Here is a 27,086-nt window from a genome sequence, read left to right as displayed (position 1 = left end):
TAAACTTCTTCTAACACCACTTCTTCAAAATAGACCCGCCCAGGCCGTGGTATTTTGTGGAAGAGCCACACTCAAGGGGCCAAAGAGCCACATGTGGCTCGCGAGCCGCATTTTGCCGACCACGGCTCTAAGGTATCTGTAGGGGGCTGGCCTTAAGATAAGCATTGTGTACAAGGTGATTTCAGAGTCTTTGTACAGTTGAAAATAAAAGTCTTAACTTACATGTTTGGTAGTCATAACACATCAACAAATTGTATTTTAATGAGTGAAGTCAGCTAATTAATTACCAACTGTTGTTACATCCTTTTTGTTCTGATAGGAAGCCTTGCCTGGGAAACCTGGCTTGGGGGTTGGGTTTAACCCCCTGATGCTGGCATCCAGGAAGCTGTCAGGTCTCTGTCTTCCCCACGCAAAGGCAAGTGGAAGGTGTTGGGAGTCACCATTGGCTTTGTACAGGCTGCCCTGCAAGCACACTCCAACACTGCTTGGCATACTTTCTGAAGATTTATGTTTTTGTCTCAGTATCTCCCTTCTGAGGATGGAATCCATTCTCAGAGGCCTCATTAGGGGGAGATAGGAGTCCCCACTATTACCTGCATTATGCCTGGTAACAGCAAATGCTCAGTAAATCTTGACTCAGTGGGAAATTGAATGATACATCGTCGGGCTGGTTCATGACCATTTCAGTGTTTACCTCAGAACTTCATGTTGGTGTCTTAAACTGTTTGTACTTAAAACATTAAAACACCACGTTGATTTTTTTTTTTTTTAAAGCATAGACCCTCTGAGCCCTTATCTCATAGTCACACCTCAATTCTTATTTGGTCACCAGAGAAGGCTGAACACTGGCAAGCTAATTCATTTTCATTCACTGGGCGCTATGTCTTAGCCTGCGTCTACAAAGATAAAGGCCCAGTCCTGGCCCTGCAAGGAGTCTCCAGTACAGTTGGGGGAGACAGACACCGAGTTACAGGTTACAGTGGTTACCGGGAGAGGCCAGGGATGTGGACAGGACTCTCTAGTGTACTAGGGGCTTGGGAAACTTGAGAAAAAAAACATTCACTATGATCCAGTGTATGCATTTCTTTCTTACAAGCAAAATGTTTAGCTTTGAATAAAGCCTTTGGGGTCCATAAGTAAGCAAGCACATTGTAAACTGACCTAGCTCAGAATAAGGAACCCATTTTGGGGGTCTTAGGCTTGATGTTCTAGCTATGTTATGATGTGTCTGTGTCTCGAAGAGGGGGTTTGGATTCTTTTTCCTACTCTCTAACTCCTACCTTAAAAACAAACGAACAAACTGTGTTATGTGAGAATACAGTATGGTTTGATAAAATGAAAAGCATTGAGGCTCCAGCGCTTACTATCTCTGTGACCTTGAATAAGTTACCTAGGCTGAGTCTGTTTCCTACAAAAGGAGAGTAAAAGGAGAGTTGTGGAGTTTAAACTTTTGCTTCTAGAGTACTTAATCTGTCTACCACCACCTTTTCTCCTCTAGCATTAACCCTCTTGAAAAATTCCCCATTGTAAGCTTTGGATTAGCAAGTATACAGTTTTTAATTATAGGTAATTTGTTAATTACCTATTAAAATTCCTAATTTCCATGTGATCTTTATATGTCGATTTTATTTCCTTCTTTTCTGCTGGTTGGTTTGTACCTAAGGAATTTAAATTAAATGGAACCCTCTCAGACCTTCCATTTTGTAGTCACATATGAGTAAATGTAACACTGTACTGTTTTAAGTTACACATCCTATTCTCTATCAGTGTGTGTGTCTCATGCAGCCCGTATTTATTGAGTACTTTGCTGGGCTCTGGGAACATGTTTGAATAAGACATAGTCATTAACTTCCAAGAATTTCTTGTTAGAGGGACAGACATAAACAAATAATTACAATGTTGGGTTAAAGATGCATATCTAGGTTGTGTGTGCCACAGGTGGGAGTGAGGTTGACTGTATAAATAAACCTGTGTTGGTTAGCTTATATAAAGGAGAGAACAATACTAGTGAGGATGTTAGGCCTGGATTCACATAACCCAGATTTTTAGTGAGTCAAAACACTGCCCTAAAGTTTCATTTGACCCACCCCTGCTACCCATGTAAAAAGTGTGCCCTTTTTTTGTAGTTTCAAGGGGGATGGCGGAAGGAGTAGGTGTGGCTGAATTAAAACCTGTGAACCCTGGGAAAAGTTTGGTCAGAGCAATCTCACATCTTCCTGATGAGTGACCCGTCTTGTCATCTTGCATAAGAAGCCTGGCTACCTATCTCCTGTGGAGGCGAGACATACAGCTGATGCGGAATACCACCTTGGTTGTGACCTTGAGAGTAGGTTAGCTAGGCTTCATGCCTCAGCTTCCTGATATGCTTTAATGGGGATAGTAGGAGTACCTCCCTTCTAGGGTGGCTGTGAGGACACAGTTACTCATCTGTAGGGTTTGGCATGCAGTAAGTGTTATATGAGTGCTAGCTCTTGTTGTTGTTACATATTCATGTTATGTTTCAACCCCAACCACTAGTGTAACACCCAGGTAGCCAGATTGACGTTCCTCTCAGACCAACTCCTTGGTTGGAAGGAATTCCATGTATTCAGCTCCCAGACATTTACTGAGAGATAAGAAGCCTGTCAGACACTAGGTTGGTCATTGAGGCCTCAAAGATGAATAGGAAGTGATCCTGTCCTCAAATAGTTTGTGCTTTTTATTTGTTTTGCATTCTTTACTTTCAAGATCAGGACACTTAAATAATTTGAAAAAATGAAGAAATAAGAAAATTAGTAAAGGATTCTCTTTTAAAGTAAAATATTAGGTGGTTTAGTAACATTTCCCCCTCTAGACCTTATTAACTACCCCAGGTCCTGTGCAGGTTTAGCAGAAAAGTCAATATACAAAGTTTACATGTTCAGTGTATGCACTGTCAGCCCTAGTAATCAGAAGTTTAACAACATATCCATGACTGAAATTTGTTTTATGCCAAAAAAACTATAGACACTCCTGTCAAATTAATGATGATAATTCAAATTAAAAATTAAAATGGATAATCTCATGTCAGTTTTTATTTAATTTCTAATTCTGCTTTTGATTAATTTTTTCTTTAGGTCTCTTCACTCTTTTACTGAATTGTTCTTACATTACTGTTCTTTCCCTACATTTATGTTTTTAGATCTAGTTGAGAGCTATACTGGGAAACTTGGTTATTGCTATCTACCTTTATGTGAATTTCAGAATTGTATTTGCATCATTTCTTCATGGGCAGACTAAAGAAAGGTAGAAACTAGCTTTTGAAGTTAGCCTGTATAGGGGTAGGCCAGCTTACACAATGTAAATTCACTGGAGAATTTCTTTAGATTTCCAGAAGCAGTAATTTTCATTACAGTGGGGCAGTGATTTTCATTCTTTTTCATCTCATGGCACACATAAATTAAATACTAAAATTCTGAGGCACACCAAAAAAAATTTTTTTTTTTTGCTAATTTGACAAAAGATAGGTATAATTTTTATTTCTTCACACTGAATGGCTGTTGTTGTGTTGGCTATTATCATTTTTTAAATTAGATATTCTAAGGGAAGAGGTCAGTGCCCCTGACTAAATAGGGTATTGCATATTTTAAAAATTCTTTAGGCACACCAGTTGAAAATTGCTGCACTAGGGAATTTTTAAACAGTCTGTGCAGTTTATGAGATCAAGTAAGTTGGTGCCCAGTCATAGGGTTTGTCACACCATCCAGATTTATCATCCCTGGTTTCCACTAGGTGCTTAGCCCAGTGACTCTATAAGTGGCACTGACAGTAGTAGGTGCTTAGTAAGGGGTAGCTGTTACGTGCCAGGTACTCTACAGTAGTGCCTGTTTTAACCAGTTTGTCAGTATTTTACAGATGATGGGTTTAAAGACCATGAGTCAGTGTTTTCCCAGATTTTCCTGGTAATGGTTAATAGTATATGTTTAATAATTTTACCATTTGATAATGTCACCCTGTTTTAGAGATGAATACCTTCCTCCCCAGGATTTGTTAGGTTTGATACAAATATCCCATGCAGATTGCTTAGCTCAGTGCTCAGCATGTAGAAGGCATTCACCAGATGGTGTTAGACTTTTAAAAATATATATTTTTTTGTTGAGTTCAGGAGAGAGAGAGAGAGAGAGAGAGAGAGAGAGAGAGAGAGAGAGAGAGAAACATCAAGGATGAGAGGGAATCATTGATTGGCTGCCTCCTACACACCCCCTACTGGGGATTGAGGCCGAAACCCAGGCATATGCCCTTGACCAGGAATCAAACCTGGGACCCTTCCATCTGCAGGCCGATGCTCTATCCACTGAGCCAAACCGGTTAGGGCTGGTGTTAGACATTTTATTCTGGCTATTGTTTTTAATGTGTTTTTCTGTCTCTGAGTGAAATATGTAGTATAAAGAAGAACAATCTGATTGCAGGATTGACTTAGTCAAGGACATTATTCTTAAGTATGCATTTAACAAGCTCTATTCTTAGTTACATGTGATTTTTGCTTCCCTCAGTAGTATTTTACTTCTTCCCTAACTGTATTCTGGTTATTTGTTTGTAGTGGGACTGAATTTACTCAAAGGGAGGTATGTGACATGCATACCAATTTCAGTAATAGGAAGTAAGCAAAATTGCAAGGAAATGGAGTTCATAGATCAACCTTGAATAAACCTAGTATAAAAATAGAATCTTTAACAATTCTCCTAATTTCCTAAATTTAATAGCAGTATTTTTGAACTTATAGATGATGGTGTCATTTATTTTCTTTTGTCTGGAGACATAGGAGTCTGATTGAGAAAGAAAAAGAGACCTTTGACTGCAGTTGTGTGTGGTAATGGGTGTGTTGGAATTGCTATCGTCCTATTGGCCGAACATTCAAGAAAGTTTGTAAGTTTTCTTGGAAGCAGGTGGGAGTGTTGTAGAACATTACTATACCTATGTCACTTTTATATAAGCCTATGGATCAGAAAAACTGGATTGAGAAAAATGTTTATATTTGAAAAGATTATCATTCTTTTTTAAAATTTAATTTAATTTTTTAATAATTCTTACTTGTTGAAAATATTATATATATCCCCTTTCTCCCCTTCAACCCCCTCCAGCACTTATCATTTTTTCAAACATTAATTCATTCCATACCCAAATATTTTGAATTTTTAACAGAAATTTACCACAATATATTTGCATAGAGGAAACACTCTTTTTAATACATTGTTGACTGAAAATTAATAGAGACTAGGCATTTTGTCACCTAAAAGGATTTATGCAGGAAAAAAAAGAGTGGCAACCCAGCCTGTGCAGACATGGCAAGCCAGGTGCACAGTCAGCCTGGTGTGCCAATTTGAAGAGGTATTTTTATACAAGGGAAGAGGAAGTTAACAGAAGGGGAAGTTAGAACCACAGAGCTTTATTATAAGCATAGAGAGTTCTTTCTGTAGAGTTCTCATGTACTCTCGTGATTGCCTAGGAGAGACTTCGATAAGCCCTAGCTCCTTCCATAGATCATCTGTACTGATTGTGTTTTCTTAAAAGTTCCATTAGTTTTTATCAACATAATGTAGTACAAACATTTTCTGGTTTTTAAAGTGAAAAATCAAATTATTTTAGCAATCTTTAAAATTTTTTAAGCTGACTACTTCCTGTGACCTTTTAAAAAACCATGAAGAAGCAACGTAACTCCTTTTCTCCCCTTAATACAAAGGAAATTAATAAAAGACACAAACTAGGTGACAGGTATATGCCTTAGGGGTATTTTGAACATATGTATCTACAGTAATATGCACCTAAAACAGCCCAGTTTGGTGAGTGAACTTTCTGAACTTGTGCCAGCTTTATGTTTTTAACCAGCTTTATTGAAGTATAACTTGCTTAAAATAAATTGACCAGGTTTAAGTGTACACTTTGATTAAGTTCACAAACATACCATGTCATTAAACCACCACCATCATAATATAGGACATTTTCATAGTCTTAGAAACTTCCCTTGTGCCTCTTTATAGTCAGTGCCTTCCCTTCATACTAGCTCTAGGCAGCCACTGATCTGCTTTCTGTCACTATAATTTTGCCTTTTGTAAAATTAAAAATAAATGGAGTCATACTGTGTGCAGTCTTTTATGCCTGGTTTGTTTCACTTTGCACAATGCTTTTGGGATTCATCCATGTTGCATATATAGAACTCAGTTTCTTTTTATTGTTGAGTAGAGTAGTGATCTTTTATATGGATACTAGAGGCTCAGTGCACGACATTTGTGCACTTGGGGGGAGGGGAGTGGGGCCCCTCAGCCTGGCCTGTGCCCTATCGCAGTCCGGGAGCCCTCGGGGGATGTCCAACTGGCTTAGGCCCTGGCAGTTGTACATCCTTAGCGCTGCCAAAGAGGCTCCCTCCACCGCCGCTGAGCTCACCAGCCACTGCACTCGCCAAGCCATCAGCCCAGCTTCTGGCTGAGCAGCGCTCCCCCTGTGGGAGTGCACTGACCACCAGGGGGCAGCTCCTGCATTGAGCGTCTGCCCCCTGGTGGTCAGTGCACATCATAGTGACAGGTTGTTCTGCCATTTGGTCAATTTGCATATTGCCCTTTTATTATATAGGATAGGATTATTATATAGGATACTACAATTTCTGTATTCACCTGTTGATGAATGTTTGGATTGTTTCAAGTTATGATCTTTTACAATTAAGGATTAATGAACATTAAAGTAAAAGTCTTTTTCTTTTCTTTTCTTGTAAGTAAATTACCTAGGAGTGGGACTGATGAGAGTTTGCTAAGATTACCTTTATAACAACTGCCAAAACATCACCAGCAGTGTGTGAGTGTTCTAGTTGTTCTTGCGGTACATCATTGCATTTTTGTGGATGTGTACTGGTGTTTCATTATAGTTTTCATTTGCTTTTGCCTAATGGCTAATGATACGGGTACCTTTTCATGTGGTTATAGGCTACTTATAGATCTCCTTTTATAAAATTTCTAGTTAAATCTTTAGCCCATTTTTTATTGAGCTGTTTGTCATATTAACTTTTGTAAGTTTTTTAATACTCTGCATGTGATTCTTTTATCAGATATATATTGCTAGTATTTTTTCCAAGTGTATGGCTGGCTGGCTTGTTTGTTTGTTTATTTATTAATTATTGTTAACCCTCATCCAATGATATTTGTTTCCATTGATTTTTAAAGAGAATGGAAGAGAGGGGAGAGCCAGAGAGAGAAACATTGATGTGAGAGAGAGACATCGATTGGTTGCCTTCCACATTTGCCCCACCAGCCAGGGACTGAGCCTTCAACCAAGTAATGTGCCCTTGACCTGAATCAAACCCATGACCCTTCAGTCCACAGGCCAACGCTCTAACCACTGAACCAAATTACTCAGGGTTGTTGTTGTTTTTAAACAGTGTTTTTTGAGAGCAATTATTTTACATTTTAAAGAAGTCTAAATTTTCAATATTTTTATTTATGGTTCTATGCTATTTGAATCTTAAAATAATTTTTGCCTACCACAAAGTCACAAAGATTCCTCCCATGTGTTTCTCTAGAATATTGTAGTTTTAGCTGTTATATTTAGGTCTGTAATTCACCTTATTTTTGTATATGGTATGAGGTAGGAGTAAATATTTATTACTTGCATATAGGTATTTAGCTGTTCCAGCACCATTTATGAAGACTTCCTTTCCCCCACCGAACTGCTCTGTATCTTAGTGAAAATCATCTAACCTCAATAGTATATGTATTTCTGGTTCTGGATTTTCAATTCTATGCCATTGATTTACATAGAAGTCTTTAAGAGGCAGTGTAAATTCTCCAACTTCGTTCTTTTTTAAAATTGGATTAGCTGTTTTAGTTTATTTGCATTTCCATATAAATTTCAGACTTAAGTTGTCAATTTTTTAGAAAGGCTGCTGGGATTTTGAAAGTGTATAGATCAGTTTGGAGAGAATTCACATCAACAACGTTGAGTCTGTCAGTATATAAGTATTGTGCATATTTTGTTAAAGTTATTAAATTTGTCTCATATTTTTGAATGCTACTGTAAATGGAATTGTATTTTTATTTTCAATTTTTAGCACATAGAAATATAATTGATGTTTATGTATTGACAGGGTATTCCTGCAGTCTTAATTTACTTACTAATTCTAAAAATGTCCTTTTTTGCGTAGGTTCATCAGGATTTTCTACAGACATAAATTGTATGTGAATAAAAACAGTTTTATACCTTCCTTTTCAGTCTGTATGCCTTTCGTTTCTTTTTCTTGCCTCAGTGGCTAAAACTTCTAGAATAATTTATAATAATAAAAGTGCAATATGCTAATTAGACTGGACAACCTTCCGGATGACCTTCTGGACTACCTTCTGGATCAGGCATCCTCAAACTACGGCCCACGGGCCACATGCGGGTGTTTTTGCCGTTTTGTTTTTTTACTTCAAAATAAGATATGTGCAGTGTGCATAGGAATTTGTTCATAGTTTTTTTCTAACTATAGTCCGGCCCTCCAACGGTCTGAGGGACAGTGAACTGGCCCCTGTTTAAAAAGTTTGAGGACCCCTGTTCTGGATGAAGCCGTGGCAGCGGGGGCCGAGGCAGAGGCAGCCGCTGTGGCGGCACGGCCTGAGCCCCTTGCACGAGTTTTGTGCATTGGACCTCTAGTGTTGAATAAAAGTGGCAACAATGGTAATTCTTGCCTTGTTCTCAATTTTAGGGGGAAAGCTTTCAGTCTTTCATTATTATTAATTGTAGGATTTTTATAGAAGATCATACTCAGGTTGAAGAAGTTCCTTTCTATTCTTAGCTGACTGATAGTTTCCATCATGAATTGGGAATTTGTCAAATGCTTTATTTTTATCTGTTGAGATAGTTATATATATAGTTTTTTTCTGTTTTTAGTATGGTTAGTATATTTTTTAATGTATAGTGCAATACATTTTAAAAGTTAAATCAGCCTTGCATTCTTGTATTCTCATTTCCACATATTAATGCATTTGTTATTTATTGCTGAACTCAATTTGGTAAAGCATTGTTAAGCATTCTAGTATTTATATTAAGGCCTATTGGTTTCAATATTATTTTGTTTTTTTCTTAAATATATTTTTGTCTTTTTCTGGTGCCAGAATAATGTTGGCCTCATAAAATAAATTGGGAGGTATTTTCTTTAATATTGAAATATTTGTATAGAATTGATTTTACTTTTAAGTTGTTTCAGGAAACCATCTAGAACATACACAGGAAAACTACAGGTGATTCGGGAACATTTTATTGTGCCGGAAACCAGAGATATGCTCAAGGACTTATGGGAACACTAGAGGCCCAGTGCACGAAATTTGTGCATGGTAGGGTCCCTAGGCCTGGCTGGTGATCAGGGTCCATCAGGGCCTTCTGGCTGCCGGCTGGGGCCTTCCTTCATTCCATGCTGCCCCTTGGTGGTCAGCGCACGTCATAACAAGCGATCAAACTTCTGGTCAAATTCCCAAGGGGACATGTTACATATTAGCCTTTTATATATAGGAGATATATGGAGATATATATATATATATGTCAGAAGGACATAAGCACTGGCTTGAAGGGACTCCAGTTGGCCATATTTGGGACATTTTGAACAGCAAAAAAAAAAAAAAAAAGGAAATCTTTATATTAGGAGGAAAAGTTCATGAGTCCATAGTGACTCTCAAAAATGAAAAGAGTGGAAGGAAATTAAAATGGCATTACCAAAAAATGTCATGTACAAATAAAATGTACAAGGAATGATTAAATTAGGAAATCACCATTTACAGCTACCAGTGTAATAATTGATTCAGGCAAGAATCATCAATGAATGCTAAAATCATTGGTGAAAGGTTGTTGAATAGATGCACACTATCTCAATGTTTTCAACTTATTAATTACAAAGGGAAAGAGACATTTTTATGAAAGAAAGATCTTGTGGATACTACATGAGCCAAGTGATTTAATTTAGCATCACCACTAATATCTGAAGAATCGACATCTGCCTGATGATTGGATGCACAGTCCTATATAATAAAACCTTAACCCTTTGCACTCGCTTGCTTTTTTCTCGATTCCTTTATTCTAATGCTAACCATGTCGAGTCACACTCGACATCCGAGTGCAAAAGGTTAATATGCAAATCGACCGAATGGTGGAACGACAATTCACTATGATGCGCACTGACCACCAGAGGGCAGATGCTCAATGAAGTAGCTGCCCTCTGGTGGTCAATGCACTCCCACAGGGGGAGCGCCACTCAGCCAGAGCTGGGCTCACGGCTGGCGAGCACAGCAGTGGTGGCGGGAGCCTCTCCCACCTCCACTGCAGGCGGGTGGTAAGGAGCGAGGGGTCCGGACTGTGAGAGGGCGCAGACTGGGGCTGAGGGGACCCCCCCCCCCACCCGCTACCCACGACCCCCAGTGCATGAAATTTCATGCACCGGGCCTCTCTTGTCTATATATTATTCTTGTCAAAATGTTTAATGTGAATCTAAATCATGAGGACACAGTAAAAACAAGATTGTGGGACATTCTGTAAAATACTAAGTCTTGGTTCTTCAAAAATATGTCATGAAAGACAAAAAATGAAGAGACTTTTGATTTAAACGAGACTAAAGAAACATTACAGCCAGTTGTAATGCTTGATACTTCATTAGATTCTGGACTTCAAATTGGGTGGTTAATTAAAACTTAAATTTCAGAGAGGAAGGAAAAGGGAGAGATAGAAACATCAATGATGAGAGAGAATCATTGATTAGCTGTCTCCTGCATGCCCCCTACTGGTGATTGAGCCCAAAACCCAGGAGTGTGTTCTGACCGGGAATCTATCCGTGACCTCCTGGTTCATAGGTCAATATTCAACCTCTGAGCTACGCCGGGCTGGACTACATATTTTTAATACTGTATCAGTGTGAGTCTATGTGCACTAGATGTACCAGTTAATAATACAGATTTTTTTCAATAGATGGAGTTACACATATGGTGATATATATGTGAATTGATATGTATGTTACTTTGTTGTATTGACAGCAAGCTTCAAAGCTTCATATGTCAAATTTGCTGAAGGTGTTAACATCATAGATATTTTTATGCTTAAAAATGTCGAATTCCGTGCCAAAAAAAAGCATTTGCGGGAAGTTTTAATTCATTATTTTGAAGAAAAAGTTATCGTGTACTTCAGGAAACTTATGGTGAACATGTTCCATCTCAAGATACTTGTGAATGCTGGTTTAAATGCTTTAAAAGTGATTATTTCGATGTGAAAGACAATGTCCAGGTTAACTGAAAAAGTTTGAAGACCAACAATTATAAACATCATTAGATGAAGATGTGTGTCAAACTCAAAAACAACTTGCAGAAAGATTAAACGTTGCTCAGCAAACAATCTCCGATCGTTTACAAACAATGGGAAAGATTTTAAAGGAAGGAAAATGGGTGCCACATCAATGAAAGACAAATGGAAAACTGAAAAGTCATCAGTAAAATGTTGCTTCAGCGGCACAAAAGAAAGTCTTTCTTGCATCGAGTTGTGACTGGCAATGAAAAGTGGATTTATTTTGAGAATCCTAAATGCATAAAATCATGAGTTGATCCAGGTCAACCATCAACATTGACTGCAAGGCCAAATCGCTGTGGAAAGAAGACAATGCTCTGCATTTGGTGGGATCAGGAAGGTGTGGTGTATTATGAGCTTCTAAAACCAGGTGAAACGGTTAATATTGATCGCTACCAACAACAAATAATCAATTTGAACCATGCTTTGATCGTGAAATGACCAGAATGTTCCGGAAGACATGGCAAAGTAATTTTGCTTCATGATAATGCACCTTCACACACTTCAAAACCAGTTAAAGACACATTAGAAGATCTTGCCTGGGAAGTATTAACCCACCCGCCACCCCACATTCACCAGACCTTGCTCCTTCAGATTAGCACTTGTTCTGATCGATGGCACACGCACTTTCTGAGCAGCACTTCAAAACATATGAAGAAGTGGAAAATTGGGTCTCTGAATGGTTTGTCTCAAAACAAGAAAAGTTCTATTGTGACGGTATCTACAAATTACCTGAAAGATGGGGGAAATGTGTAGCTAGCGATGGACGTTACTTTGAATAAAGCACTTTTGATATTTCTCTTGAAATTATCCTGTTTTCTTTGATTACAAAATCCGCCATTATTAACCGGTAAACCTAGTATGTGATCATAGAATTGTGATTGTGTTGAATGTCATTATTCTTAGAGAATGCATGCTGAAGTATTTACTGGGAGATGCTGTGATAGCTGTAGCCTACTTCTAAATGGCCAGTAAATAAACAAATAAATATATATAGAGAGAAGGAGAATGTACTGAAACAAGTTTGACAATACCATTTTTCTGTAGGTTTAAAGTGTTCTACAGTAAAAGATTTGGCAGAAAATGTTTTCCTGTTTGAGAGTCCAGGCTGTGCATTCTTTACCCTGTGGCTGGGTTGTACAGGCTTGTCCCTCTCTCCCTCGCCCCTTATCCCCAAGACATGACCTGAAGTCTTAACTTAATTGAAGACAGTCCTGGTAGCATAGGCTTCTTTATTACCTCTCCCTTCTCTTAACTTCAGTTTGTGTCTCTTCACCCACATGTTTCTTTACTTCGTCTTTAGAAAGATCATTTCCAAGGCAAACCTTTCCCCCCTTCTCTTAACCCTCTGAGGCAACCACGTTCTATAGTCTGGCTTCTGCTCTGACACTCAGAAACCTGCCTCAAGACTGACCAGTGTCTTCCAGTTGGCCAAATCTGGTGACTTATTTTAAAATCTTTGCCTCCCCTTCCCTCTTCCTCTCTGTATGATAACCTTTGACACTGTTGAACCCTCCTCCCTCTTGGCTTCCATGACACCTGCTCTCCTTTTCTGTTTCTCTTTCTCAGACATTCTACCATCAGTAGCTCCACTGCTGCCTGAGGGAGATTCTGCCTTGTGTTAAATTAAACTATAGACTTCAGCTCTACTATTTCTTCCTTGGTAACTTTTTGTTTTGTTTTGTTTACTTTAAATTTCAGTTATTTTTTAAAATTATCTTTATTGTTGAACATATTACAGATGTCCCCCTTTTTTCCCTATTGACCCCCTCCACCCTGCACACACATGCACCCTTAGGACTCTCCCACCCATTCACCCACCCATCCCCACCTTCTCTCTTTGATTTGTCAGTCTGTTCCATGTCTGTGGATCTATTTTGTTCATCAGTTTATTTTGTTCATTAGATTCCACATATGAGTGAAATCATGTGATAATTGTCTTTCTCTGACTGGCTAATTTCACTTAGCACAGTGCGCTCCAGGTCCTTCCATGCTACCTCAAAGGGTAAGAGATACTTCTTTTTTACAACTGCATAGTATTCCATGGTGTAAATACACCACCACTTTTTTATCCATTTACCTACTAATGGGCACTTTGGTTGTTTCTAGATCTCAGCTATTGTAATTGTGCTGCTTTGAACATGGGGGTGCATATATTCTTTCTGATATGTGTTTCGAGTTTCTTAGGATATATTCCTAGAAGTGAGATCACTGGTCAAATGGCAAGGGAAACAAAAGAAAAAATAAACAAATGGGACTACATCAAAATAAAAAGCTTTTACACAGTAAAAGAAACCATCAACAAAATGAAAAGGGAGCCCACTGTATGGGAGAACATATTTGCCAATGATACATCTGAAAAGATGTTAATTTCCAAAATATATAAAGAACTCATACAGCTTAAAAGGAAGACAGATTTAAAGATGAGCAGAGGACCTAAGTAGACACTTCTCCAAAGTGGACATACAGATGGCCAAGAGACTTGAAAAACTGCTGAAAGTCACTAATCATCAGAGAGATGCAAATTAAAAGGACAATGAAGTATCACTTCACACCTGTCAGAATGGCTGCCATCAGCAAATCAGCAAATGACAAGTGCAAGTATGTGGAGAAAAGGGAACCCTAGTATACTGCTAGTGGGAATGCAAGCTGGTGAAGCCATGATGGAAAACAGTATGGACTTTCCTTGGTAACTTTTTCTTCATTTTTCATCTCTGTGGGTATCTCTAGTTAGTTGTGACCTCTTTCCCCAAGTTCAGATATTGCCCTGGGACTGTCTGCATCAGCGTTTTCACTTGCATATTCCGTTGTCCATCTCAAGTCCTGTATGTCCAAAGTTGAATTAAGCCTTTGCCTTCATACTCCCCTTCAAATCTGGCATCCACCTAGCTTCAATTGAAAAGACATTTACATTACTGACCTCCAAAGCATATGTACAAACGCCCAGGCTGAGTCCCAGATGTGATTCTGAAGGTTTAGAAGGAGGCCCAGAACCTCCAATGTACTGAGTATCCAGGTGATTCAGTGCAGGAATCCAAGGACACTTGAGAATTGCTGTTTTAATGACCTGTTTAAGGGTTAGTTATTATACTAGTAAAGCATGGGATTTTTCTTCTTTCAAGCAGCCAATCTTGTTGCATGACACTTCCCCCACTACCAAAGTATGGAGGATTGTTGAGAGGCAGCCTGAGCTTGAACTCTGTAGAAAAACAGACCTGCGCTTTCATCTTGACTTGCCATTTACCAGCTGATGTGACCTGGGTCATGTTACTACAAAATGGGAAAAATATCACATAACTTCCATGAGATATCCTAGCATGGGGTATGGCTCAGCCTCTACTTCCCTCTTCAGCTTCTTCTCTAATTCTTCCCAGTGCTCCCTAAATTGCAGACCTACTACATGACCATTATTTTCTGAGAGTACCATCATTTCTCACACCTCTAATTCTTTTGCCTTGGGCTTTCTGGTAGTAATGCACATCTATCTGACTCTTGCTTGCCTTTCTCATGTAACTACTGCTTGTGTAACTGAACCCAGGTTCTGCTGCCTGCTGCAACAAAAGTCAAACTTGAAAGCCAATCTAGTGAGACAGGTGCTGGTACTAAGGAATGAGGTTTATTTGAGTGCTGGCATCTCAAGAAGATGGACTTTTTCCAGTCCTCAAACCCATCTTAATATCTCAGTGCAGGCAGAGGTTTTTATAAGGATGGAGAGGAAAAGCAGAACAGAGATTAGGGGGAGGGGTTGTGGACACATCTCTCCCATGAGTAAAGGGAAGGGGAGCTGAAGGGGAATTTGTAGATTTACAGGGGACACCTGACACAGCTGGTGCCCAGCAGCTCTTCTCTCCTGGAGCAGGCTGCTATAAGCTGTTAAAAAAAAAAAAAAAAAAAAAAAAAGGCTAGTTAAGAAGTAAAAAACAGGAATGTACTGTATGTACTCTAAGGAAATAGAGTTGCTGTAGCCTTGATCACTTCATTGAAATGTTAAGTCATGGTTACCCTTGGAAGCATTTGCAGCCTCTTGGAGCTGGATTTGGTGGTGTCAGTGCACCTGGAGCCCAGTACTTCATTTGTGTCCCATCTTAGTTTTGTGCCCAGCCTTAACCCCAAGCAGTGCCCAGCCTTAACCCCAAGCACTGTGCCTGTGTGCAGTAGCTTCCTATAAAAGTTTACTTTTGTGTTTTTAAAAAATAGCTACCAGAGTACTACTCTGACGTTAGCTAACTGTATTTTGGAGGTTTAATTTTGAAAATTTCTTCCTCACTTGTCAGCATACTTGATAACCATACCAATCGGCAGGGTAACTGTACATCCGTTTGTAGTAGAAGTTTTAGCACTTCACATTTTTTCTGATGTCTAAAGAGGTAACTTGCTTCTTGTCTTAACTTTAGGTTTGTAATTGACTCACCCCACAATGAGATGGTAAAGTAACCCTACCCCTCCCTAGGAATGAGTTAGCTGGTACATTCTATTTATAGTCAGAGGTTAATGCCAAAAATGGTATCCCTAGAGCTTTGAAGCAAACCAGGACAGATGAGGTATAATTAAGATTTATGTCTAGTTACTAGAGCAGTGATTTTCAACTGAGGTGCCACAAAAATTTTTTAGACATGTATTACCTGAGTATTTGGTCAGGGGCACTGACCTCTTTTCCTTAGATTGGCAAATAAAAAAATGACAACAGCCAATACAACAATAGCTGTTGGTGTGAATGAATCAAGATTTATACCTTTTTTTTGTCAGATTGGCAAAAAATATATACTTTTTGGTGTGCCTCACAATTTTAGTAATTAGTTTGTGTGCCACGAGATGAAAAAGGTTGAAAATTGCTGTACTAGAGAGAAAAATATATATAACTACATTTTTATGTTCATGTAATTATTATGAACTATATAAGTAAACTTAAAAATAAGTAATCAAAATTTATAGTAATGCTAAAATGTATATTTAAGTAAAACATTGAGTACTTAGGCACAATAGGATTCTTGTGGTTTTTTGTTGTTGTTTGGAACCTGTCAAATTTGGAGTCTTTTATTTTCTCTTTGTAAACGTCTCACATTTGCTTGAACATCTAACTTCATTTTTAAATTAATGCTGTTGGACAATTTTATTTTTATAAACTTAGGGAATAAGCTATTAAAGACTGATAGTGAATAAAATTAATTAGGCATTTACAAAAGTCATGTTTAATAGTAAAAATAATCTAGTTTACATTATTACTGAAGAAATGTTCTTTAACTCTTCTAATTATAACATTTTCTCAATTTTTTAAATATAATTTATGTTTTCACTACAATTACTATGCCCAAGAAAATTTTCCAAATTTTAATTCTTTATTTTCTTTAACCACTTATGGAGTGTGACTTAAGTGTTATCTGTAGGAGCTCCTTGAAAGAAATTTGAAATTTTAATTTGCACCCAGAAACTGTTTGATCAGAATATAGGAGATCACAACCACATGAGTTAAAACAAAGATTGGAATTTTTTTTTTAAAAGTATTCTCTTGCCCTGGCCTGCATGCTCAATGGTTATAGAACCCACCAAAGGGTCTTGGGTTCCATTCCGCATCAAAGGCTATGTGCAAGTTTCAATCCCAGCTACAGTCAGAGGTCAGAGTACGTGCAGGAGACAACCAATGTACGAGTCTTTCTCAAATTATGTTTCTTTACAGCCTTTATCCTCTGCAGTCCACTTAGTGGTGGACTCCGTTGAGAGAAATTCTTCAGCTCTCCCCTTTCCCCTCTCCCCTCTCCCTTCTTCCCTCCTCTCTCCTCCTTTCCCCTCTCCCTTTATCTTTCCCCCTTTCTTTCTTCTCTTTTCTCTCTTCCTCCCCTCCTTGCCTTCCCTCTCTCTAAAAATCAGTGGAAAAATGTCCTGGGATGAAGATAAGCCACAAAAAGTATTATCTTTATAATCAACAAATTATCTGATGGGACATTGTAACTATTTCACACTTCTACTTATCACAAGCAAAACAAATTGTTGCAAGATACAAAAATGTTTGGCATTTGTTTGATCACGGATGTCCAATTGCTCTAGCACCATTTGTTGACAAGGCTGTCTGCCCTTCCTGTGCTTCTGCACCTTTGAAATCAGCCTGGCTTATCTGTGTGGTCCAGTTCTATCTCTGGGCTCTATCTCACTGATCGATGTGTATATGCCTCCCCTGTACTACACTCCCTGGAGTACTCTAGCCATATAGTGAGGTAGGTTACGTCTTTCCACTATTATTTCAGCTACTTTAGAGAGTGTGCTTTTCTCTGTAAATTTTAGCATGAGCTTGTCCTATGTCTGAGACATTGATAGGAATTGCATTAAATCTGTGTATTAATTTGGGTAGGATTGACATTTATACTATGTTGATTACTCCAGTATGTGTGTTTGTTTATTTAGGTCTTTTTTAAAATTAGCATTTTGTAATTTTTAGCATACAGATCCTGTGCATATTTTTGTTAAGTGTATACCTAAATATTTTATTTTATTGTGTGTTGATTGTAAATGGTGTTTGGGTTTAATTTTGGTTTCCACATGTTAGTATTATAAAACTGTTACTGATTTTTGTGTGTTGATTTTATATCCTGCTACTTTGCTGAACTTACTTATTCTAGTTTTGGTGTTTTCCATAGATTCCTTTGGGTTTTCATGTCATCTGTAAATAGGGACGGTTTCATTCTTCCTTCCTAATTGATCTATATGCATTTTATTTGTTTTTCTTATTGCAGTGGGTAGAACTTCTAATACTATGGTGATAGGATTTGTGAAAGCAATACCCTCACCTTTTCCCCCAGTTAGGAGCAAAGGATTCATTCTTTCACTGTTACAGATATTAGCAATAGGTTTTTTGGTATTTGGTTGGTTGGTTGGTTGGTTGGTTTTTGTTTTGTTTTGTTTTGTTTTGTTTTGCAGATGCACTGTATCAAGTGGAGGAAGTTCCATTCTGTTCTCGGTTTGCTGAGAATTTATGTGATGAATGGGTGCCAGATTTTGCCAAAAGCTTTTTTTTCACCAGTAATTTTTATCATAATTTTGGTATGGTGGATTCCATTGACTAATTTCCTAATATTTGTCTTGCATATACGAAATTAATCCCAATCAGCCATGGTATATAGTTCTCTATTTTATACATTGCTAGATTCAGTTTGCTAATTATTTGTTAAGGATTTTTATATCTAAGTTAGTGAGGGATAATGGCCTGTATTTTTTGTTTTCAATTTAGGTTTTTGTCTGGCTTTGGTATTAGGGTAATACTAGCCTCAAAGTAAATTGGAAGTATTCCATCTTGTATTTTCTGGAATAAGTTATGTAAAATTGGTACTAATTCTTCTTTAAATGTTTGATAAAATTCTTTAGTAAAGACTTTTATGCATGAAAAATTCTCTTTCTGGAGGTCTTTCGATGGACAAATTCAGTGTTTTTGTGACTAAGTGTATGCTGTCCATCTGTTTCATCTTGGTTGAGCTTTGGTATTTGGGGATTTTGATGAATTGGTCCATTGTTTTGCAGGTTGTTGAATTTATGATCACAAAGTTGTTCATGGTATTCTTTTGTTGATCTTGTAATGCTGTAGTGCTACCCCTAGTATTGGTGATTTTTTTTCCTCTTTTTGGGGTATCAGTCTTGCTAGAGGTTAGTCAGTTTTGCTGATTTTTTATTATTCTTATCACAATCTGCAGCAGCATTTTGGATACCAAAAAACCTATATATCCAATACTTGCAATGTAACATAAGTAAGGAGCTTACTATTGCTTGACAGAAGGCTTTTTAAAAGAGTGTGTTTAAACAATCACATTTTTATAAGTTGAAAGATGATTTTCTTTCTTGTAAACTTTTTATTTGAAATATTTTCAAACTTTTAGAAAATTTCTAAGAATTAAGATAGAATAAAAAATGTTTTTACTCAGATTGACTTATTGTTGGCAGGTTACCCCATTTGCTTTATCGTTTGCTGTTGGCTCTTGCTGCCCACACACATGTGCACACTAATAAGTGACTTTCTGTAGTGAAAGAACTATTAAGCCTAGAGTTCTTCTGGAGTCAAGTTACATTTCGTTTCAGTACAAAGTATTTAAAGTGCCATTCAGGCAACCTTTTAAGAAAAGATTTAGAATATAGAAAATAAAACCATGCACTGTCATTTTTTGTTGATTTTTAAAATATTGAGATACAGTTCCCATATCATAAATTCTCCTTTTTAAAGTATATTCAGTTGAGTGGTTTTTTGCTATAGATTTGTGCACCCATCATCACCCTCTAATTTCAAAACATTTTCATCACCCCAAAAAGAAGCCTCATACACATTAACAGTCACACTCATTTCTTCCCAGCCAGTAGCAACTGAAAGCTCATTTAACTTTCATTTCTGTGGATTTTTCTATTCTGGATATTTTATGTAAATAGAATAATAAAATTTGTGGCCTTTTGTGTCTGTCTTCTTTCACACTTTGCACTATGTTTTCAAAGTTCATGTTGAAATGTTGTAGCATTCTTTGTTTTGAGGCTGAGAAACATTCCATCACATGTTTATCAGTCATCAGTCAGTGGACATTTGGATTGTTTCTACTTTTTGCCTATAATATCCTATATACTAAAAGCCCAGCGAGCGAATGGCGGAACGGCCAGTCAACTAGTCTCTGTGACGCATACTGACCACCAGGGGGCAGACGCTTAACGCAGGAGCTGCCCCCTGGTGGTCAGTGTGCTCCCACAGTGGGAGAGGTGCTCCCACAGCGGCCTGATCCTCACAGGCCACGCCCCCCACCAGTGCACGAATCCTATGCACCAGGCTCTAGTTATGAATAATACTGCTATGAACATTTTAAAATAAGTTTTACTTTGCACATGTTTTCAGTTATTTTACATCCTTCCTATATAATAACAAGCTAATATGCAAATGATTGTCACGCCCTCACTCTGGGGCCGGGGGACATGAGGCCGTGCCCCCACCCCAGTGTCAAAGCCAGGAGACCTGAGGCTGCGCCCCCCGCCCCAGTGCCAGGCTCGGGGACCTAAGGCCGCACCCCCACACCCCGGCGGGGCTTGACGGGGGACCTGAGGCTGCGTCCCCCACCCTGGTGCCAGGGCTGGGGACATGAGGCCATGCCCCACACTTCAGCGCCAAGGCCAGAGGACCTGAGGCTGTGCCAGGGACCTGAGGTCGTGCCCCCACCCAGGCGGGGCTTGACGGGGGACCTGGGGCTACGCCCCCTGCCCAGCGGGGCTTGATGGGGGACCTGAGGCTGCGCGCCCCCCCTTCTCCCCCCTGCCCTACGGGGTTTGACGGTGGGGCTGGCTGGGTCTAGGTCAGTGATGGGCAACCTTTTGAGCTTGGTGTGTCAAACTTCGCCAAAAAACTGAGCATAACTCGGGTAGTGTGTCACTTTGAGGAAAAAACATTATTTCGCAAATGTTTCATCCTCAGGAGCAGCAAATGTTTCATCCTCGGCATGTGGCCACCTCAGCGGCCGCGTGTCATCAGAAATGGCTATGCGTGTCAGTGCTGACACATGTGTCATAGGTTCACCATCACTGGTCTAGATCTTTCTAGGCGCATGCAGGTGAGCAGGGACTTGACTCTGGGTCCCGCGGTGTGCCCCAGACTCTTAACAGGAGGGAGATTTTTATATATATTTTACTATTTTTTTTTTTCATCTCTGACACTTCTACTATAAAGGGCAAATATCAATATTAAAATATTTCCTCTAACTAATTCCCTTTTAATGTGCACGAATTTCGTCCACCAGGCCACTAGGATATACATAACAGTGGAATTGCTGTTATGTATATCCTAGTGGTATATATGGTATCTCTATATTTACCTTCTTGAATTTTCCAAAGTGGCTGCTTCATTTTTTACTCCCATCAGCAATTTATGGGTTGCAAATTTATCCACATCCTCACCAGTGCTTATTATTGTCCATCTTTTTTATTTTAGCCATTCTAGTATGTGTAAAGTGGTATTTTTGTTTTCATTTACATTTCTCTGAGAACTGATCTTGAGTGCCTTTTTATGTGTTTATTGACTATTAGTATAGTGTTTATTCAGATCCCTTGACAATTTTTTTATTGGGGTATTTGTCTTTTTAAAAATTGAGTTCTGCCTGGCTGGCATAGCTCAGTGGTTGAGCATCAGCCTATGAACCAAGAGGTCACTGGTTCAATTCCTGGTCAGCGCACATGCCTGGGTTGTGGGCTCGATCCCAATGTGGGGCGTCCAAGAGGCAGCCAATCAATGGTTCTCTCTCATCATTGATGTTTCTATCTCTTTCCCTCTTCCTTCCTCTCTGAAATCAGTAAAAATATTTTTTTAAAAATGAGTTATAAGAGTTCTCTATATTCTGTGGACATATCTCTTAACAGATACATCATTTGCAAAAATTCTCTATTTTTGTCAAATATATCTCTATAAAGCTGAAAAAAAGGTTTTCTTTTCACATTCTGGATAGTGTTCTTTGAAGCATGAAGTTTTTTTATTTTGATGAAGTCCAATTTATCTTTTTCTTTGATTGCTTATCCTAGTTTAGACATATCGCCTAATCCAAAGTTCCAAAGATTTACCTAGTTTACCTCTAAACATTTTATAGTTTAAGCTGTGACACTGAGGTCTTCAGGCCATTTTGAATTAATTTTTGCATATGGTGTGAGGTAAGGTCCAGCTTAATTTTTTTTGCATGCAGATATCCAGTTGTCCCAGCATCATTTGTTGAAAAGATTATCCTTCCCTTTGAATTGTCTTGGTACTCTTGTAAAAAAGCAACTGACCATAAATGAATGTGAAAGTTTCTTTCAGGACTCTCAATTCTATTATATTGATTTATACGTATATCTTTATTTTAATACCACACTGTCTTGATTAGTATAACTTTGCAGAAAGTTTTGAAGCTTGGAAGTAAGAGTCCCCTCTCTGTTCCTTTTCAAAATTGTTTTGACTATTTTGGGTTTCTTGCATTTTCTTAAGAATTTTAGGATCAATTTGTCAACTTGGAAATAATTGCTGGATTGTGTAGTAAAAGTGTGTTAGCTTTGTATCTCGGCTTTGCATTGTGCTCTGTTTCTTGGAACAGAATAATCTTTTTGCCATTTTCCTCACCCACCCCTACCAAGTCTGTTTTGACTGTTGATCCCAAGTCATATCATCCCTTTAAAAGAGCAGATGATATAAAATGTCAACTTATCATTTTGGGGGGAAATACAATCCTGTAGTGATCTTTGCTGTGTGTTTGTGTTATTTCTAGTAATCTGTCAGTGTAAATAATCAGCTACATTAGTCAAATATGACTGTTTTGTGCTTTCTGGCAGTATAGTAGGAATAGATATTTTGCAAGTGGTTTATACAGCCTGTAGTTTGTTTAAAACTAGTTTCTAATTGAGTTGTGTTATTTTATTTTAAAGCATTCAATTGTTGCTAAAACCCTGAAGCATTAGTCATATTTTCCTCTATCTCCATCAAGCAGTATATTTTTAAAATATAAAAACTGTAGCAATTAACTTTAAGGTAAAAATATTTTAAGTAAAATTGATGTTTCTTTAAATGATCATATGTTTTGTTTCCTTCACAGCATTTATTCAGTCGGAGAGCATAATAGAAGTACTGCGTTTTGATGATGGAGGGCTACTACAGGTAATTTTATTTTAAATTCAACAATTATCTCAGTGTCAAGCCTTAAATGATATCTGATTATTATTTTTTTTAAATATGTAGCTGCCTTCTGTGAAATATATTTTATGAGCTTTATGTGGGGAAAGGTCAGTAGAATCATCTATATACATAAAAGCTTAAGTGACCATTAACAGCCAAATGACTGGTCGAACAGTCGATATGACACGCACTGACCACCAGGGGGCAGACGCTCAATGCAGGAGATTCCCCTGGTGGTCAGTGTGCTCCTATAGCCAACCTCCCATGGCCCCTCCTCCTGGCTGGCCAACCTTCTGTGGTCTCCCCCCCTGCTGGACAAACTTCCACAGCCCCTCCCCCTAGGTCCCGATGGGTGGAGAGCAGCAGGCCAACCTCCCACGGTCCCCCCCTCTGGCCGGCCAGGTAGAGGGACCCCCACTCATGCACGAATTCGTGCACCGGGACTCTAGTTGGTAATAATTTAAAAAACCCTCCTTAGTTATAGGAATTATCTTTTAAATTAAATATTTCCACGAGGGGTAGGAAGTGAGTCTGATTAGGAGCAGTGGAATCTGTGTCACCTCCACGAGGATGGAACCAGTGAGTGAAACACTGAACTCAATGTTGGCCCTCTAAATATTTATCTGGATAAGAACTTCTCTAGAGAGTATAACTTCTATAGATTTACATCTATGTCATCCTTCCACTTGCCATCTTAAGCCCATCTTTAAATATCCTATCTAATAAAAGAATAATATGCAAATTAACCATCACTTTGCTACACCCACCAACCACGCCCACCAGCCAATCAGAGTGAGTATGCAAATTAACCCCAACCAAGATGGCTGCAGCCACAGAGAGCAGGAGGGAGGCTTGGGTTTCCCTGGCAATGGAGGAAGCCAAGCTTTCCACACACCCTGGCGGGCCAGGCCTCCACTCAAGGGTACAAAGTTTCAATTATAGAAGGTAAATAAATTCCAACAGAAATGGCGGCAGCCACTGAGCTGGAAGAGCAGGAGGCTAGGGTTGCCCCAGGCGATGGAGGAAGCCAAGCTTCTCCAGCCCTGGCTGGCTCAGGCCTTCACTCCAGGCTACAAAGTTTCAATTATAGAAGATACATAAATTCCAATAGAAATGGCTGCCGCCATGGAGCGAGCAGGAGGCTTGGCTCCGCTCCAGGCTACAAAGTTTCAATTGTAGAAGGAAAATAAATTCCAGATACCAGGGCTTCTGCTTGGGTCACCGGGAGCCGTGGCTGGCCTGCAAACCACCATAGGCCCCTCTCCCAGGCCGTCCCACGCCCCAAGGGAACCCCCACCCTGATCCGGGACAAACTTCAGGGCAAACCAGCTGGCCCCCACCCATGCACCAGGCCTCTATCCTATCTAATAAGAGAGTAATATGCAGATTGACCATCACTCCAACAACAAGATGATTGCCCCCATGTGGTCAAAGATGGCCACCACAAGATGGCCAGCACGGGAGGGCAGTTGGGAGGGACCAGGCCTGCAAGGGAGGGCAGTTGGGGTGATCAAACCTGCAGGGGAGGGCAGTTAGGGGTGACCAGGCTGGCAGAGGAGGGAAGTTGGGGACAAACAGGCTGGCAGGGGAACAGTTAGATATCAATCAGGCTGGCATGGGAGTGGTTAGGGGGTGATTAGGCTGGCAGGCAGAAGTGGTTAGAAGCAATCAGGAAGGCAAGCAGGTGAGCAGTTGGGAGCCAGCAGTCCTGGATTGTGAGAGGGATGTCCGACTAAACAGGCAGTCGGCACTGGGATCGGGCCTAAACGGGCAGTTGGACATCCCTTGAGGGGTCCCAGATTGGAGAGGGTGTAGGCTGGGCTGAGGGACACCCCCCATCCCCCCGTGCACGAATTTCGTGCACCGGGCCTCTAGTATTTTACATAAAATTAGAAAATGTAATCTGATAAAATCCTGTCTTTCAGACCCAGTTCAGATATTACCATGAAGCCTGCTTTAGTGTTCTCAACTAAAATCAGTTCTAGAATTTCAGAGCTGAAAGGAACAATAAAAGCTGTCTTAACCAGTCCTCTGGTTTTTGTGGCTGGTGTGTTTCCTGCCCTCTACCCCAAACTTTATTTATATTCTATGCTTGTCTTACCACCTTGTAATGATAGCATTTGTTTTTAATACCATGTTATTTGGCAGCATAACTGACAATTTTTTGTTCATTTTATATTTAAAGGAAACCAAGTTTTAGATTAAGAAAGTTGCCCAAGATCCTAGGACTTTGTGGTAGTGGGATTGGTATTAGAATTCTGGTCTTCTCACTCTAGGTGTGATTGTTAGTCTCTGTATTATGTTGTACTGCCTATAATGTTTTTGTTTACTTGTTTATAACTAAAAACATGATAAATATTGCTGAAAAAGTATTTTCTGTAGTTGTGATAAAAGCAGAGTTCTTGACACCAAAGATTTGACACAGAAGTACAATCTCCATAAAGGAAAAATTGATGAATTAAAAACTTGCTCTGCAAAAGACCATCTGAAGTAGGTAAAAAGTCAGGCTGTGGACTAAGGGACAAAGAACCTAGTTCTTAGAATATATAAAGAACTCTCAAAACTCCATAATAATTTAAAAAATCTAATTAGGAGCTGGCAAAAGACATGAGCAGACATTTTACTGAAAAGGATATAAAAATAACAAAAAGGACATGGGAAGCTATTCAACATCATTATCCATCAGGAAAATGCAAATCCAAACCACACACACAAAATAGTGACAACACTAAGTGCTAGCCAGGATGGAGAGAAACTGGATCACTCATGTATTGCTAGTGGGTCTGTACCTGTACCCCACTCTGGAAAATGGTTTGGCAGTTTCTTACCCTGTGAAACAACCTGGCACTCTAGTGAATTCTCCCAGAGAAATGGAAATTTATATTCACAACAAGATATGTACATAGAGCTTTATTTGTAATAGTAAAAAACTGGAAACAACCCAGGTGTCCTTCAGTGGGTGACTAGTTAAACAAGCTATGGAGCATTCATGCCCTGGAGCACCTGCTTAGCAGTAAAAAGAGGAGGATTTCTTGCCACATGCAGCAACCTGAGTGAATCACCAGAAATTACGCTGAGTAAACAAAGCCAATCCCAAGATTCTACTTGTATGATTTTGTGTACATGACAGTTTTGAGATGACACATTTTAGATATGAACAACAGAGTAGTGGTTGCTGGAGCTTGGGGGAGGGGGAAGCAGAAGGTGGGTTGTAAAGGGTAGCACCCAGACTCCTTGTGGTGATGGACTGTTCTGAATTGTGACTATGGTGGTGGATTCATGAACCTACATGTGTGAGAGTTAGTAGACACGCAAATACATAGATGAGTACAAGTAGAACTGGGGAGATCTGAACAAGGTATATAATTGTGTCGATGTCAATATCCTGGTTGTGATCTTCCACGATAGCTTTTGCAGAATGTTACATTGGGGGAAACTGGGTAAAATGTAGCTTTCTATTATTTTGGTTCTTACAGCTATGTGTGAATCTACAATTATCTCAATAAAAATTACATTAAAAATACACATAGGCAAACACGTGAAGCAAAACAATTGTTTCAAAAAGTTAGGAAGACCCATTTTGTGAGTTAAAACTTTCTACAACTGCCTCACAGGCGCTTTACCTGTTTTCAATGATGAGATTATTTACAAAGAACCTTTTGGGGGATGGGGGTGGGTGGTTGATGAGAGGCAAGAACACAAGTTTAGTTTTCTTAAGCAAGTTTAGTTTTCTTAATTCTCTACCTCTACCCCAGGCCTTGAAGTATGTCCTTTTATATCTGAAGGTGGCAAAAAATCTGGTCATGTGCAAGGAAACTTGGCTCCTCTCCTCAAGCATAGCCCTGGGGAAAGCTGCACAGGATGTGACACTGGTACACTGCCCAGATGGCCCCTGGTATCACTGACCTGTGTACACGCCCTTCCTATACATCGAGACCTTAATTTCTTGGCTGGCACATAACTTGTCTTACATCTAAGCACCTAGTGCCTTGTACACAACTAGCCTTGTTTGCCTAATTCTGTAGCAAATTTCAGTTAGTTGAATTTTTCTTTCTAAGGGAATTAAATGTTCTGTTCAACAATTATATAGCATAAAATGATGACCACATTAAATAAAAATTTTTAGCAATAATATGGCCAACTTCAG

The 27,086-nt window shown here is 39.1% G+C and overlaps 1 protein-coding gene across 1 annotated transcript in view; it reads left to right on the top strand.

Moving 5' to 3' along the window:
* Positions 1 to 27,086, top strand: part of TMEM131 (transmembrane protein 131) — a 200,845-nt gene that overhangs the window by 29,297 nt on the left and 144,462 nt on the right. Inside the window, exon 2 of the mRNA XM_054728464.1 lies at positions 22,860 to 22,921. Within this exon, the coding sequence (XP_054584439.1) occupies positions 22,860 to 22,921 (62 nt within the window). The remainder of the gene's footprint in view (positions 1 to 22,859; positions 22,922 to 27,086) is intronic.

Source organism: Eptesicus fuscus, chromosome 16 (genome assembly GCF_027574615.1).
Source record: "Eptesicus fuscus isolate TK198812 chromosome 16, DD_ASM_mEF_20220401, whole genome shotgun sequence".
Classification (NCBI taxonomy): Eukaryota; Metazoa; Chordata; class Mammalia; order Chiroptera; family Vespertilionidae; genus Eptesicus; species Eptesicus fuscus.
Note: the sequence above shows the minus strand (reverse complement) of the source record. Positions and strands in the feature narration are given on the sequence as shown.